At 46.5% G+C, this 17,058-nt stretch overlaps 1 protein-coding gene across 3 annotated transcripts in view; it reads left to right on the top strand.

Moving 5' to 3' along the window:
• Positions 1-13,489, top strand: part of CACNA1G (calcium voltage-gated channel subunit alpha1 G) — a 262,233-nt gene extending 248,744 nt beyond the window's left edge. For all 3 annotated transcript variants that reach the window (XM_040330722.1, XM_040330720.1, XM_040330721.1), the window contains 3 exons: positions 8,335-8,509; positions 10,458-10,606; positions 12,460-13,489. In XM_040330722.1, the coding sequence (XP_040186656.1) occupies positions 8,335-8,509; positions 10,458-10,606; positions 12,460-13,218 (1,083 nt within the window). In that variant the 3' untranslated portion in view covers positions 13,219-13,489. The remainder of the gene's footprint in view (positions 1-8,334; positions 8,510-10,457; positions 10,607-12,459) is intronic.
• Positions 13,490-17,058: the final 3,569 nt, after the last annotated feature.

Genomic DNA, 17,058 nt, shown 5'->3' with positions numbered 1-17,058 from the left:
TTTACCCTTTAAAAAACTCGATAGGCGACGTTTAAAAAATTCTACAGGTTGCATTTTTTGAGTTGCAGAGTAGGTCTAGGGCTAGAATTATTGCTCTCACTCTAACGATCGCGGCGATACCTCACTTGTGTGGTTTGAATACTGTTTTCATATGCGGGCGCTACTCGCGTATGCGTTTGCTTCTGTGCGCGAGCTCGTCGCGACGGGGCGCTTTAAAAATTTTTTTTGGGGTTTTCTTATTTATTTTTATTTATTTTTATAATGTTTTACACTGAAATAAAAAAATAAAAAAAAAATGATCAGTTTTCTTCCTATTACAAGGAATGTAAACATCCCTTGTAATAGGACTAGTGTGTGACAGGTCCTCTTTATGGAGAGAGGCGGGGTCAATAAGGCTGGAAAGCATGGTATTGAAAAAAAAAAAAAAAGATCTCATGCTTTCAGCTGCAATCATGTTCGTTCACCACAGTGGTGTAGTGTATAGCACTTTGACCTAGCAGCAAAAGAGTCGTTGGTTCGAATCCCGCCCGTGACAGCATCTGCATGGAGTTTGCATGTTCTCCCTGTGCCTGCGTGGGTTTCCTCCCACAATATAAAAACACGCTGTAAATCGGTTCCGGTCTAAATAAGCCCTAATATGCAGTAGTATATTAAGGTTTGGTTCTGCCCAAGGCCTGACTACATATCTGCACCTCCTAATAGAAAAATGACCCACCCCTTCCTGTCAAGGTCACACCCTGTTTTTGTATAACCCCGCCCAGTAATTTTCAGGGGACCCACACACTAGTTCTGGGGGGGCACTGGATTCCCTTAACCACTTCCATACCAGGCACTTACGCACCTTCCCGCCCAAGCCAATTTTCAGCTTTCAACACTGTCGCACTTTGAATGGCAATTGCGCGGTCATACAACACTGTACCCAAACAAAATTGGCGTCCTTTTTTCCCCACAAATAGAGCTTTCTTTTGTTGTTATTTGATCACCTCTGCGTTTTTTTTTTTGCGCAACAACTAAAAAAAGACTGCAAATTTTGAAACAAAAAAACCTTTTTCTTTTTTTAGGTTAATTTTTTTGTAAAGAAGTTTTTCTCTTTCAATTACGGGCACTGATATGGCGGCACTGATGGGCCCCGATGAGATGGCACTGATGGACATCGATGAGGTAGTACTGACGGCACAGATGAGGTGGCATTGATTGGCGGCGCTGCTATGCGGCACTGATGGGCACTCATAGGCGGCACTGATGGGCACTCATGGGCGGCACAGATGGGCGGCACTTATGGGTGGCACTGATGGATACTTATGGGCGGCACTTATGGGTGGCACTGATGGATACTTATGGGTGGCACAGGTGGGCACTGTGCATGGATGGGCACTGTGGGGTGGCACTGATTTTCCCAGTCAGTGCCCATTTGTGGGCACTGATTGGCATCTTTTTTCTTATTTTTTAATGCTTTTTGTTTTTTTGTTCTATATTTTTTTTGTTTTTGCACACCCTGGTGGTCCAGGGTGGGCATCCCTGGTAGTCCAGTGTGGTGATCCGAGGGGGGGCTGCGCTGATAAACAATCAGCGCGAACGCCCCCTGTCAGGAGAGCCGCCGATCGGCTCTCCTATACTCGCGTCTGTAAGACGCGAGTGAGGAAGAGCCATCGATGGCTCTTCCTGTTTACATCGTGATCAGCCGTGATTGGACACGGCTGATCACGTGGTAAAGAGTCTCCGTCTCCGTGAGAGACTCTTTACCGAGATCGGAGATGCAGGGTGTCAGACTGACACCCCGCATCACCGATCGCCGCGCTGCGTGCCCCCACAGGCGCGTGCGGCATGAAATCCTGCAGGACGTCCTGTCAGGATTGTGTAACCACTTCCCGGACGTAAATCGGCCATAGGCTGGGCGGGAAGTGGTTAATTTGCATAGTTTTTCTCTCACTTCCTGTTTGGCTATGGGGCAGGAAGTGAAGGCAAATCTCCCCAATTGGACACAGATAATACAAAATAAACTGACAGGGCCTATAACCCTCCCTCACTCTATCCAAAATGAAAGAAAATAAAACTTGTTGATTATAGTTCTTGTCAGGGGCGGACTGACCATTGAGTCACTCGGGCACTGCCCGAGGGCCCCATGCCACTAGGGGGCCCCATCCGGGTTGCCAGGCTCAGTAAAACCAGGGACAGTATGTAAAAATCTGTGTTTTTTTTAGATCTGTCCCTGATATGTCCGAAAATGACATGCTTTTAATGTGAATATCCCAAGATTTTAGCTGCCCGCCTCTGCACTACCTCCTGGCGTGGTGGTCATCTGTAAGCCCAGGGGCCCCATAATCTTCTATTGCCCAGGGGCCCCATGAGTTGTCAGTCCGCCCCTGGTTCTAGTTTAAGCACAAATTTCATAGAGTTTTATTGAGAGCCCTAAGAAAATATAACCATGCCAATAGGCCAGGATAGAGCGTTGCTAATATGTAGGAATGTGTGTGTTAGAGCACCCCACCCAATGTTAACTAAAAAATTATTAATTTGCAAATAAGTATTATCTGCTCATTTTTTTGGGGATGTCTGCACCCCTGATAGTGACAACATTTGTGAGGTGTCTTCACCCTTTCTAATTCATTCACTTCCTGTCACATAGCCAAACAGGAAGTGAGGGTAAAACCTTACTAATATATTTTCTTGGGGACACAGAGATCAATCTAAATAGTTTCCCATTATGTAAATTGCACTCTAGCATTTTGCTGTGTACACCCCAAATTATTAGGGATCTTGGACTTTGGGGTCCATTTACTAAAGGCAAATCCACTCCTACAAGTGCAAAGCAATGAAGAAAACAAAACAACTTTGCTTCTACAGGATTGGATGTTAAAACCATCAGTGCTTCCTCTCTGATTTTCAGCAACTATGCTTGTACTGCAGAGTGGCTTTGCCTTTACTAAACCCCAAACTAAATAATCATTTGGGGCAGGGATCCTCAAACTACGGCCCTCCAGCTGTTGTAGAACTACACATCCCACGATGCCTTGTAATGCACTGACATTCACAGACATGACTAGGCATGATGGGAATTGTAGTTCCTGAACAACTGGAGGGCCGTAGTTTGAAGACCCATGATTTGGGGTGTACACAGCAGTGCTGGAGTGCAATTTGCTTAATGGGGACACTAGTTAGATTGACCGGTGTCCCCAAGAAATGACACTGGTAGGGTTTTAACCTCACTTCCTGTTCAGCTGTGTGACAGGAAGTGAAGCCAATTTTAAGAAAAGGGACACAAAGCTCAACACAAAAATAAAAAAACACAAAGCAGGGGTTCTAACACTCACTTGGCTTCCCTCAAACACCCACAATTTGAATAGGATTGCCTTGCGCTAGATTTAAGCACAGTGCTGTAAATCAGCACGTCAAGCCTGTCCACCAATAGCAAACCCCCCCCCCCCACAGGCCATGTTTGCAGGTTTTCCTTCATCTTGCACATGTGCTTTAAAATAGTCTGGACAGCAATTCTTGATAAGAGAAATCCCCAAAACATGTCCTGTCGGGGGTACTTGAGGGCTGAGGACCACTGCAGAATAAATAAAATACTTACCAGTTTTTGTCTTTAAAGTCAGGGAGAATAAACATGGCAAACATTTCATGATTACACACCAGGAAAGAAGCTTAGACAAAAATCACACATAATTTGTTAGGCCCTAACCTAGTTCAGCTGCAGCTGTCAACATATGTAGCATGAAAAAGTAACAAAAGACAAACTTAACAATTTTAAAGTAATTTTTATTGGTCAACAAAACAAGGAAAGCAAAAAAAGACAAACAAACAAAAATACATTTCAAAATTCTAATTAACCATAGCTTTACACATTTTTCAGAAAATAAGGCCACATAGACAAATACATCAAAGTGAACATCATTTAAAAATGAACCAAAACCATTGGCAAAATAAAACAAAACCCATGCAACAAACCACATTTGTGTTTAGCAACAGCATTTCTGCCAGCCTGCCCCTTCTGAGGGCAGCTGAGGACTGATCGATCCAAGCTTTTTATAACAGTGCTAGTAATGAAGCAATTGAAATCACATGACCAAATTGCAGTCTCTAGTTTGGGTGAGCTTGTAATTGGGCACACCTGCAATTAACCCAAACCACGCTCTATGAGCATCCAATGAGTGTTTTTCACCTTTTAAAAAGAAAGGATATTTTTTTTCTAAGTGTTTGAGCATGCTCAGTTCATCACACATGTAGGAACCAAGCTGCAATGGAATGAGAGCTTTTTTTTTTTGGTTTCCCCTGATCTGATGCTTTCCAGCCTGAAGGGGAGGTGTTAAAGACAGAAGTAAACACGCACATTTAATAATCTATTTGTGTGAAAAAAAAGGTTGCCAATTTTGTTTGGGAGCCACGTCGCACGACTGCGCAATTGTCAGTTAAAGCGACGCCGCGCCGAATCACAAAAACTTGCCCGGTCATTGACCAGAAATATGGTCCGGGCTCAAGTGGTTAAAAATTAACAAAACACAAAAGTGAGCCCAATTTTTGGGGATAATGTGAAAGATGATGTTACACTGAGTAAATAGATACCTTACATGTCACGCTTTACTATTGGAAACACTCCTGCAATGGGGCCAAAATGAATTCCGTGAATATCCCCATAGGTGACCTTTTTCTTTTTTTTCCAGGTTACCAGTTTATAGTTACAAAGAAGGTCTAGTGGTAAAAGTATTGCTCTCGCTCTAACGCACGCGTCAATACCTCACATGTGTGGTTTGAACGATGTTTATATATGTGGGCGGGACTTGCGTAAGTCCCGCCCACATATGTAAAAATTATTTTTACTTTTTGCTATAATAAATATCCCCAAAAATATATATTCAAAAAACTAAAAAAACCCTCAGTTTAGGCCGATACGTATTCTACATCTTTTTGGTTCCAAAAAATCGCAAATAGCGTTTAGTGTTTGGTTTTTGCAAAAGTTATAGCGTCTACAAATTTTTTTTTTTTGTTGTTTTAACTAGTTATTGGGGCGATCAGCGATTTTTATCGGTACTGCGACATTATGGCGGACACATCGAACAGTTTTTTGGAACCATTGGCATTTTTCTAGCGATCAGTGCTGTAAAAAATGCATTGCTTACTCAAAAAATGCCACTGGCAGGGAAGGGGTTAACACTAGGTGCGAGGGAGGGGTTAAATATGTTCCCTGGGTGTGTTCTAACTGTAGGGGGGGGGGGGACTGACATGTGTAAATGACAGATCGCTGTTCATGAAGGGGAACTCCAGACCCCCAGAAAAAAAATAAGGTGGGTTCCCTCCAGGTGCATACCAGGCTCTTAGGCTTGGTCTGGAACATAAGGGGTTAAACCCGCGCAAAAAAAATAGCGTGGGGTCCCCCCCAAGATCCAAACCAAGCCATTATCCCAGGCACGCAGTCTGGTCAGACAGGAATGGGGGTGGGGACGAGCGAGCGCCCCCCTCCCTCCTGAGCCATACCAGACCACATGCCCTCAACATGGGGGAGTGTGTGCTGTGGGGGAGGGGGGCACTGCCCCCCCAACCCAAAGCACTCTTGTCCCCATGTCGATAGGGACAAGAGCCTCTTCCCGACAACCCTGGCCGTTGGTTGTCGGGGTATGCGGGCGGAGGGCTTATCAGAATCTGAGAGACCCCTTTAATAAAGGGGTCCCCAGATTCCGGCCCCCCACCCTATGTGAATGAGTATGGGGGTACATTGTACCCCTACCCATTCACCTGGGGAAAAAAATGGAAAAAAATAATACACCACACATGAATAAATTAATTTATTAGTCAGCCGGGGGTCTTCTGCCGGGGCCCCCCACCACCACCCCATTAGGCCCCGGGCTTCGCCATCTTCTGCCGGAACCCCCTTCACCAGTGAGGCTCCTGCCTTTGGGGGAGGGTCCCGGGCTACTACGACGGTTTCTGCGGGGGGGGGGTGCACTGGCACCCCACCCCCGTCTTCAGCGACGTAATTCACCGGGACCCCCTTCACCAGGGAGGCTCCTGCCTTTGGGGGAGGGTCCCGGGCTTCCACGACGGTTTCTGCGGGGGGGGTGCACTGGCACCCCACCCCCGTCTTCAGCGACGTAATTCACCGGGACCCCCTTCACCAGGGAGGCTCCTGCCTTTGGGGGAGGGTCCCGGGCTTCCACGACGGTTTCTGCGGGGGGGGGGGTGCACTGGCACCCCACCCCCGTCTTCAGCGACGTAATTCACCGGGACCCCCCTTCACCAGGGAGGCTCCTGCCTTTGGGGGAGGGTCCCGGGCTTCCACGACGGTTTCTGCGGGGGGGGGGTGCACTGGCACCCCACCCCCGTCTTCAGCGACGTAATTCACCGGGACCCCCTTCACCAGGGAGGCTCCTGCCTTTGGGGGAGGGTCCCGGGCTTGTACGGTGTCTTCCGCCGGAGGGCGCCACTCTCCGGGCTTCTGCGATGCCTTCCGCTTCTGCCTGTCTCCTCCGCGGAGCACAGGGCTTGTCTCCGCTGTCTTCTCCCTTCTCTTCCATTCGATGTTGACACGACGAGGTCCGGCGCTGGAATGCCGTCTGAGCAGTGGGCATGGACTTATATAGGGCAATGCCACCATGTGACCTCAACCCATGTGACATCACATTCCCATCATGCCCAGGGAATGTGATGTCACATGGGTTGAGGTCACATGGTGGCATTGCCCTATATAAGTCCATGCCCGCCGCTGACACGGCATGTCAGCGCGGAACCTCGTCGTGTCAACATCCAATGGAAGAGAAGGGAGAGGACAGCGCAGACAAGCCCTGTGCTCCCGGAGGAGACAGGCAGAAGAAGGAAGAGAGAAGAAAGAAGACGGAAGAAAGCCCTGGCTCCGCGGGGGAGCCAGGCAGAAGAGGGAGCAGAGAAAAGACCTGGGAGTTGGCGCACCCCCGGCAGAAGACCAGGAAGACCGGAACCCTGGCGGAAGGCACCGGAAAGACCGGGGGATAGGCGCCATCCCCCGGCAGAAGACCCCGAAGTCCGGATGCCCCTCCCTAATGAAAAAGAGCTTAAATGGGGTGGGGGCATCCGGCGGAAGGCTCCGGAGAGGACCGAGGGATGGCGCCCTCCCCCGGCAGAAATCACCGAAGCCCAGGGTCCCGGCAGAAGATCGGGAGAGAAGAAACCCCCCCTTCTAAGAGAGCTAAAGAAGAAAGGGGGGGCTCCGGAGCTGATTAATAAAATATTTTATTGTGTGTGGTGTTTTATTTTACTTTACATTTCCCCCATGTGAATGGGTAGAGGTACGATGTACCCCATACTCATTCACATAGGGTGGGGGTCCGGCATCTGGGGGCCCCCTTATTAAAGGGAGCTCGCAGATTCCGATTAGCCCCGCCCGCATACCCCGACAACCAATGGCAAGGGTTGTCGGGAAGAGGCTCTTGTCCCTATCGACATGGGGGCAAGAGTGCTGTGGGGTGGGGGGGCAGTGCCCCCCTCCCCCACAGCACACACTCCCCCATGTTGAGGGCATGCGGTCTGGTACGGCTCAGGAGGGGGGGGGGCGCTCGCTCGTCCCCGCCCCCATTCCTGTCCGGGCCAGACTGCATGCTTGGGATGAGGGCTTGGTTTGGATCTGGGGGGGACCCCCGCGCCAAATCGGCGCGGGTTTAACCCCTCACGTTCCGGACCAAGCCTAAGAGCCTAATGTAGCCCTGAAGGGGGACCCGCGCCGATTTCAAGTTTGAAATTTGGCGCCGAGTTCCCCTTCAGGGCTGAAAACAGCTCGGAGATTCCCGTGCGCCGCGTCACGCAGCGCATTCACGGGTACGCCGCTTGGTATTTACCAAGATTTTCACGGCGTACTGACAGGGCGCACGGGAATCCCTGACTTTTCTCTCTGCGCATGCCCAGTATGCAAATGAACCTCCCGAGGTTCAGGCGCACTGTGCAAGCGTACGGGGATCTGTTTTCAAAAAACACTTTCCCTTTCAATTCGGCCCGCCAAACACTTCAAAACACATGTCACTTCACTTCCCCTGCATCCCCCCACCTCCCCCCTTAATAAACTCCCGCCCAAACCCCCGCAATTTATAGTTTAATGTGCCGTGCGCCAGGTCTGTACTGGTGCACAATGCACCCTCTCCTGGGCGCACGGAGCACATTAGTAACTAGGGAAATACACTGCACTAGCAGCGTATTTCTTTAGTAAATGGCCAAACGGCTGCTACTCCTGCTTTTACTCCATGAGTCATGGAGTAAAGGCTTGGTAAATCAGGCCCAATATGTATATTAAATTAATAAGCTGCTGCTATCACCTGAAAGTATTCACAAAACCGCAATGTGTATATTCTCTGAATTATAATCTTTGCATTTCAGGCTGACTTTTCTCCGGAGCAAGCGTCATCGAGCACGAAGGAAAGCAACTTGTTAAGTGTGAAAAAGCCACCGGTGTGCCGAACCCACTCCCTGCCAAACGACAGTTACATGTTACAGACGGGGGAGACTTGTGCAGAGTGCCAGGCAAAGAGGAAACTCGTCTGCCAAAAATCAGGTGCGAGATCAAGCCCGTGTCAGCCAATTGCTGTGATGACTAAGCAGATAAGGAGGTTACTGTGAATTATTGCACATGGGTGGGGGTGTCTAACGCCCTCTGAAAAACGTTCTGTGGTAGATCGTTTTTCAGAGGGTTTCAGAACAGTGATCGGCAGGCGTTCAGCAGGTGACCCTGCCCCTCATTAAAAAAAAATTTTTTTAGACCCAAAGGGGGGTTTTGTATGAAGAGACCACTCCGCAAACACGAACCAATCAGAATCAGAGTTGCAGGGTGTGTGCTCCCATTGACCTTAACCACTTCAGCCCCGGACCATTATGCAGGTTAAGGACCAGGCCCCTTTTCGCGATTCGGCACTGCGTCGATTTAACTGACAATTGCGCGGTCGTGGGACGTGGCTCCCAAACAAAATTGGCGTCCTTTTTTCTCCACAAATAGAGATTGCTTTTGGTGGTATTTGATCACCTCTGCGTTTTTTATTTTTTGCGCTATAAACAAAAATAGAGCGACAATTTTGAAAAAAAATCTATATTTTTTACTTTTTGCTATACTAATTATCCCCAAAAAATATATAAAAAAACTTTTTTTCCTCAGTTTAGGCCGATACGTATTCTTCTACCTATTTTTGGTAAACAAAATCGCAATAAGCGTTTATCGTTTGGTTTGTACAAAATGTATAGGGCCAGATTCACAAAAGAGATACGACGGCGTATCTCCTGATACGCCATCGTATCTCTGAGATCCGCCCGTCGTAACTATGCGCCTGATTCATAGAATCTGGTTATGCATAGTTCTCACAAAGATCGGACAGGTGTAAGTGACTTACACTGTCGGATCTTTGGCTGCAATTCTAGGCCGGCCGCTAGGTGGCGATTCCATTGCGGTCGGCGTAGAATATGCAAATGACTAGTTACGCCGATTCACGAACGTACGCTTTGCCCGTCGCTCTAAATTTACGTAGTTTCCGTCGAGATACGCAGCGTAAAACTAAGGCTGCCCTCTAGGTGGTCTAGCCAAAGTTAAGTATGGCCGTCGTTCCCGCGTCGAAATTTGAAAATTCACATCGTTTGCGTAAGTCGTCTGTGAATGGCGCTGGACGCCATTTACGTTAACATCGAAACCAATGACGTCCTTGCGACGTCATTTAGCGCAATGCACGTTGGGTAATTTTACGGACGGAGCATGCGCAGTACGTTCGGCGCGGGAACGCGCCTAATTTAAATGGTGCCTGCCCCATTTGAATTAGGCGGGCTTGCGCCGGGCGGATTTACACTACGCCGCCACAAGTTTACAGGCAAGTGCTTTGTGAATCAGGGACTTACGCTGTAAACTTGCGGCGGTGTAACGTAAATGGGATACGTTACGCCGCCAGATTCTATGTGAATCTGGCCCATAGCGTTTACAAAATAGGGGATAGTTTTATTGCACTTCCATTAATATTTTTTTCGTGACTATGACATTATGGCGGACACATCGGACACTTTTTTTGGGACTATTGTCATTTTCACAGCAAAAAGTGCTATAAAAATGCACTGATTACTGTGAAAATTGCAGTTTAGGAGTTAACCACTAGGGGGCGCTGTAGGGGTTAAGTGTGACCTCATATGTGTTTCTAACTGTAGGGGGGCGGGGCTGGACGTGTGACGTCACTGATTGCCTTTCCCTATGTCAGGGAACAGACTGACAATTGCCGGTGTCCCGCGATCGGTCACCGGAGCTGAAGAACGGGGAGAGGTGGCGCTAATGATACTGGCGTTAATCTGTACAGAAACATACGGTTCAGCTTGCACAAATGTTTGTGACATTCGTGCGACGATTGTTTTATACACATTATTATTATTATACAGGATTTATAAAGCGCCAACATCAATAGACCCTAAAGTGTACTTTAAAGTCCTAAATCTCCTGATGTGTATACACTTTCCTTTTCACTGTTTATTCTGTGCAGGTTCCGGCGTCCATGTTCAGTGTCCGTTAAACGACGCCAGTTGTGGCCGAAAAGAGACAGCGATAAATGATAGAAAGTGCGAAGGCCTCATACCAAAACTCAACGTACCAATGCGATCGCCGTCCACTCACAGAATGCTGCAAAGACAGGCATGGGCGCTTTTTTTTTCATCTCTGGTTATAATATTGTGATGTGACTTTACAGTGTATACTAAAATAGTGCAGTCAGTAATCACCAATTGCATGCGGTCAACTAATATAGGCTGCGTCTACAGGCTACGTGCTTTGATGCAGTGCATAAAATATGTATCATGAGCAAAATCCCAATACAAAAGACATATAAACAAAAAAAATCATTAAAATTTAACCACTTGAAGATTTATCCCCCCTTCATGACCAGGGTATTTTTTGTTATTCAGCACTGCGCTACATTAACTGGCAATTGTGTGGTCATGCTACACTGTACCCAAATAAAATTTGTATCTTTTTTCACACAAATAGAGCTTTCTTTTGGTGGTATTTAAAGTGGAGTTTCCATCCCAAATATTTTTTTCCATTATTGTGCTCATTAGACCTAAAAAAAGGAAAAAAGAATAAAAAAAATGTTTTACTCATCTGGAAATGCCTGTTGCTATGCAGTCCCACAAAATCTGCCTTTGGAATCACCTAGGATCCTGACATCATCTCCCTCTAATGCTCCTGGGAAATGTGTGTCATCATTTCCCGGGACGCAGTGCGCTGTCCAATTATCACTCCCCATCCAAGACTTCCAGGAAGTAAGTGCTTGTAGGCTTCACAATGCCCACAAGCAAAATGACAATGGTGTGGACATTCTTTTTTGAATATACGGAGCGGCGGCGGATTGTAAAATAGTAAGTGACCAGATTTATATTATAAAAACGCAGGATGAAAGGACATACATTTAAAAAATGCTAATTGTGGTTGGAACCCCGCTTTAATCACCACTGGGTTTTTTATTTTTTGCTATATAAACAATATTGAAAAAATACAAACATTTAAAAAAATACATATATTTTCTACTTTGTTATAAAACATATCCAATAAAATCTAATTTCTTCATAAATGTAGGCAAAAATGCATTCTGCTACATTTCATTTAAAAAAAAAATCCCAATATGTGTATAGTTATAGCATTTACAAACTATGGTACTGTGGAACCTTGGTTTCAGAGTAACTTGGTTTGAGAGCGTTTTGATTTGCGAGCAACTTTTTTTTTTAATTCTGACTTGGTTTGCGAGTGTTGACTCGCAAGACGGGCAGAATTCAAGCTAAATAGGCCTGCAGTACCTCATTTGGCCTGAGATACGGGAGTGCAGAAGCCGAGCAGAGCGAAAATAGGCCTGCAGTACCTCATTTGGCCTGAGATACGGGAGCGCAGAAGCCGAGCAGAGCGAAAATAGGCCTGCAGTACCTCATTTGGCCTGAGTTACGGGAGCGCAGAAGCCGAGCAGAGCGAAAATAGGCCTGCAGTACCTCATTTGGCCTGATGTATGGGGGTGCAGGAGCCAAGAAAAGCCGAACATTGGCCTGCAGTACCTCATCTGGCCTGAGGTATGGAGGCGCAGGAAACAAGCCAAAGTGTCCTCTGGCCTTTTCGGCAGTCATGCAGTCAGCGAGTTGAGAAGCGGGGTGAGGGGCCGAAAATTACTTCTCACCAGGCGGGGCCTCTAGTAATTTGGGGGGCCCTCCGCAGCTTTGCATAGTGAGCCTATAGGGCGGATCAGCCCTGGTGAGAGGAATTGTGCCCTATTGTTGGTGTTATTAGAAAGGAATTTTGCACCACCGTTGGTGTCAGTGAATGAAATGAAAAAGTGCCCCGAGGGTCGGATAAAAAGCAAGCAATGGGCTGTATCCAACCCTTGGGCTGCAGTTTTGTCCCCTGTTTTATAGGGTGACTCTATTTCACTTTTTTATGCTAGGGACAGAGTCAGATTATATAGTGGAATTTGCTTGCTTTTTTTACCTGTATGTTTGTCTTTTTAGAAGGCGATCCACAACGACTCTTTCGACATGCTGTTGGACAGTAAGGAAAACGACAAGAGCGATACAGTGGACCATATCTTTGTGAATTTACCTGTTTGCCAACCGTCTGCGGAAGTGCCAAATGCTCCAAAGCCAAAGGAGCCAGAAAGAACTTTGTGTGATCTGGAAAAACGCAACCCTTACACACAACACTGCTGGGATACACACCAGTGCCCGGGTCCTGCCCAGACTAATAGGTACTCTATGAAAGAACTATCCTCAGCCCAAGAAAGGACACATTTGTTGAGTACCTCTCTTTGTAAAAAACATTTGAGCTTAAAAGCGTGCGAAACGCTAAGACTCTACTCTGCCGCTTACTCGTTAAGCCAGAAGGTAAAACTGGAAAACAGCAACAATGTAGTTCTGAAGGACATGAAGAAGTTCTACAGCGTTGACGCTCATGGTGCCCTTAGAAAAACCACCTCATGGCTGGATGAAGCCAGAAGACATTCTATTGAAATTTGTTCCATGGAAAATAGTCTTTCTCATTACCCAGCCTCCCGTTCTTGTGGCTTTATCAGCCATATACTCAACGAGAGGGACGACTTTCTAACCGTGCAGAGAACTGGTGGACCCATTGCCTACTGCCCGGAGTGCATGCCTGCTTCTAGACATTCCTGTCTGGAACCCGAGACCCTGAAAAGACAATCTTACTCTTTAGATTCTAAGGACCTCCCTAATATTGTTGATCCTTTAGTCCCAGAAATGTCAATATCCTAATTTCTATTGATATATTTTTTATCAGTAATATCGAACAAACAACTTTGACTATTTTTGATGAAGCGTTAACATTTGTTACAAAACCAGGAGCCCTTTCTATAGGTCAAAACTGAGTGGCGTTGGTGGCTCCGGGGGAAAATACTTGAACAACTTGTTCTCCTTGGACAAATAGCAATACACTTTCCAAAAAAGGATTTTCATGTTTTTGTTTAGCTAGAAAAAAATACATTATGTTATTTTCTATGAAATAAAACTCTGTCTAGAGAGTCTATTTATTGAGGGCAATGGCCCAATGGTGTGATGATACCAGATACAGAGAAAAGATTCACAGACAACACTTCATGGATTTCTTATTTAAGTTAAAGTGACACTGTCATTGAAGGACGTTTGGGGGCTGCCATTGCTCGCCTCCAGAAGAAAATGTTTTCTTAACCACTTAAGGACCCCTTCACGCCGATATACGTCGGCAGAATGGCACGGCTGGGCACATCAACGTACCTGTACGTTGCCCTTTAAGCCCAGCCGTGGGGTCGCGGGCGCGTGCACGCGACCGGTCCGAAGTTCCATGGCCGCGGGACTCGCGGACCCGATCGCCGCTGGAGTCCCGCGATCGGTCCCCGGAGCTGAAGAATGGGGAGAGCTGTGTCTCAAAAGAAGCATTTAGCAGTGACAGCTTCTAGGATGCCCTTATAACAAGGCCCCTTTTGGTGCTGGGACATGGTCATCTAGAGGTCAGGGCAAACATGCCAAACTGTGCCCCCAACTCAAACCCTCCTCCCTCTTCCCAGTACAAATCTGCCCCCCTGCTAAAATCCCCCCTCCTGGCACAAATCTTCTTTCCCTCATCCCTCCCCTCCCACAAATGCCCATAAATTACACTCTTAGCAACACCCTCCCCCAAATTATCCCCTCGTAGAACAATACTTACCCCCTGCCACCCCAAATTCCCCCCTTCAAACATATACCCCCTAATCCTCCCCCCCTCACATGATAGCATAGTGTCCAGGGCAGCATCCTCTTTGGCCCACCCCTTGTCTTGACCCTGGCCCCTTTAATTATTAGGTAATAGAGCAAGGCTATTAGTTATTAGTAAAACAATAAGCATTAATTTCCCTTCACTTTGGAGAGATATCCCCCCATTTCTTGTTTTGTCCCACGGACAAATGAGACCGACAGAAAAAAAAAAACTGACAATTGTTCTACCTATGCCCAGCTTCATCCAAAAACATCTGGTGTTAGATACACTTTTTTGAGTATCCCACTCTGAATTTTTCACTTATTAAGCAGTTGAAAAAAAAAGGATATATTTTATATTATTTTGTAACAGAAATTAATAATTTTTGACCTTCCTCTTTCCATAGAAAAATTTGGCTTAAAGAAGATCTATCATTATTTATTTTTTTAGTAGTAAGTAGTAATTAAGTAGTAATTTATCACGTTTCTATGTGCTTCCAAACCCTAGCTATGAGGTCTGAACTGCACTCCATCCCCTCCTCCCATGGCCGACCTGACAACAGCTAGGAAGGAGACAGAGGCTTCATAGTGGCAGATTGTATTGGCTCTAAGCACTTAACAAATAATTGCAGAAGGAGGGGGATGTGCATCCGCTGCATTCCTCTTGTCGATGCATGTCTCAGGAAAGTGCTTAGAGCCAATACAAGCTGCCACTATGAAAGGTCCATTTTTTTCCTTGCTGTTGTCGGATCCACCCCAGCAGGAGAGAAGGGAGTGCAGTTCAGAACTTATAGCTAGGGTTAAGAAGCATCTAGCAACATGGGACAAATTACTCTATGTACCTCTATGTACTGCAAGTGCTCTAAGCACTTTCCCAAGACAGGGAACGGCAAAAGGAATGCAGAAGGAGGGAGAATGTGTCAGCTTCTGCATTCTTCTTGCTGCTACTTGTCTCAGGAAAGTGCTCAGAGCTAGTACAATCTCCCACTACAAAATATGCATCTTTTTCCGAGCTGTTGCCGGATCAGCCATAGCAGGAGTTAAGGGGGTGCAGTTCAGAACTAAGGATGAGCTCCGGCTTGTTTGCACAGCCCACGTGCAGAACCCGCCAGGAAGTGAGCACTGCGCTGCACTAATCTCAGGCAGTGAGACATTTTTCCCGATCTGTGCAGCCGCGCATCGGGACAATGTCTCACTGCCTGTGATTAGCGCAGCGCGGTGCTGACTTCCTGGCAGGCTCTGCACTTGGGCTGTGCGAACACGCCGGAGCTCATCCTTATTTAGAACTCATAGCTAGGGTTACACCTGGCAACATGGGAGAAAGTACTTCATGTATTCTGTCCCATAGGAAATAGAACAGTAAAAAAAAAAAATTATAGATCCTCTTTAACTCTTGGCTAAGCATTGTGCCTAAAATGTGCATTGTAGGCCATATTTTCTACACTATGCTGTTATGTATAAGTCTTCATTCTAATCTGCCAAACAAAGCCACTCCTTCTTTGTTAAAAGCCTCTGCAGCTACTTTACAAGACATGTTAGGCAGTGAAGGAGTGTAATGCCGTGTACACGCGATCGGTCCATCCGATAAGAAAATGGTCTGATGGACCGTTTTCATCGGTTAACCGATGAAGCTGACTGATGGTCCGTCGTGCCTACACACCATCAGTTAAAAAAACTATCGTGTCAGAATGCGGTGACGTAAAACACAACGACGTGCTGAAAAAAACGAAGTTCAATGCTTCCAAGCATGCGTCGACTTGATTCTGAGCATGCGTGGATTTTTAAGCGATGGTTGTGCCTACTAACGATCGTTTTTTTTTTTCTATCAGTTAGGTATCCATCGGTTAAATTTAAAACAAGATTGATTTTTTTTAACCTATGGATAAATAACCGATGGGGCCCACACACGATCGGTTTGGTCCATCAGACCGTTCTCATCAGTTTGACCGATCGTGTGTACGCGGCATCAATTACACAAGTTTGTGTAAAAGCGTAAAGGGAACTTGTACTGAGAGAAGTATTGGGGCTCAGATTTATAAGCTGCTTCTGAAACCAATATGCCAATTGCCTGGCGGTCATGGTGGTCCCTTTCTTTTAGTATTTTAACCTTAATACTCACTGACCTGAAGTGCGTTGAAAAAGTCGGAAGTTATCTGTATACTTGTTCCAAGTCAGTGACTCAGTATTAAAGCTAAAGGATCAACATGCCAGACAGGCAACTAGTATTTTGAGATGAAGGTCATCAGTGGCAGGCTCAATGTGCAGAGACTCTGGCTACGCAGGTCATATTTGGTCTGCTATAAGATTTTATCTGGCTCTCAACTAGGGACAGTAGCGTATTCTGAATGATCACAGATTGAGGGTTTAGGTCAGCAGCTGCCTGTGGTCCCTATCTCTTCCTCTGGCCATCCTAGCAACCAGTGACCAACTTTCCCTAGCATTCAACGGAAGATAGAATGGTGGATAGAATTTTTAGACTTTCTTTGCCTCTCAGCTACCGTACTGCTGCTACAGTCACACTGTGAGGCCTTGTACACACGATAGGTTAAACAGAGGACAACGGTCTGATGGACCGTTTTCATCGGTCAAAACCGATCGTGTGTCGGCCCCATAGGTTATTTAACCATCGGTTAAAAAAAAGCCAACTTGCTTTAAATTTAACCGATGGATTCCTAACCGATAGGTCAAAACCGATCGTTAGTAGGCACAACCATCGGTTAAAAATCCACGCATGCTCAGAATCAAGTCGACGCATGCTTTAAAGCATTGAACTTCATTTTTTTTCAGCACGTCGTTGTGTTTTACGTCACCGCGTTCTGACACGATCGGTTATTTAACCTATGGTGTGTGGGCGCGACGGACCATCAGTCAGCTTCATCGGTTAAC

This window comes from Rana temporaria, chromosome 12, assembly GCF_905171775.1.
Source record: "Rana temporaria chromosome 12, aRanTem1.1, whole genome shotgun sequence".
NCBI lineage: Eukaryota > Metazoa > Chordata > Amphibia > Anura > Ranidae > Rana > Rana temporaria.
This window is presented reverse-complemented; position numbering and strand designations above follow the sequence as displayed.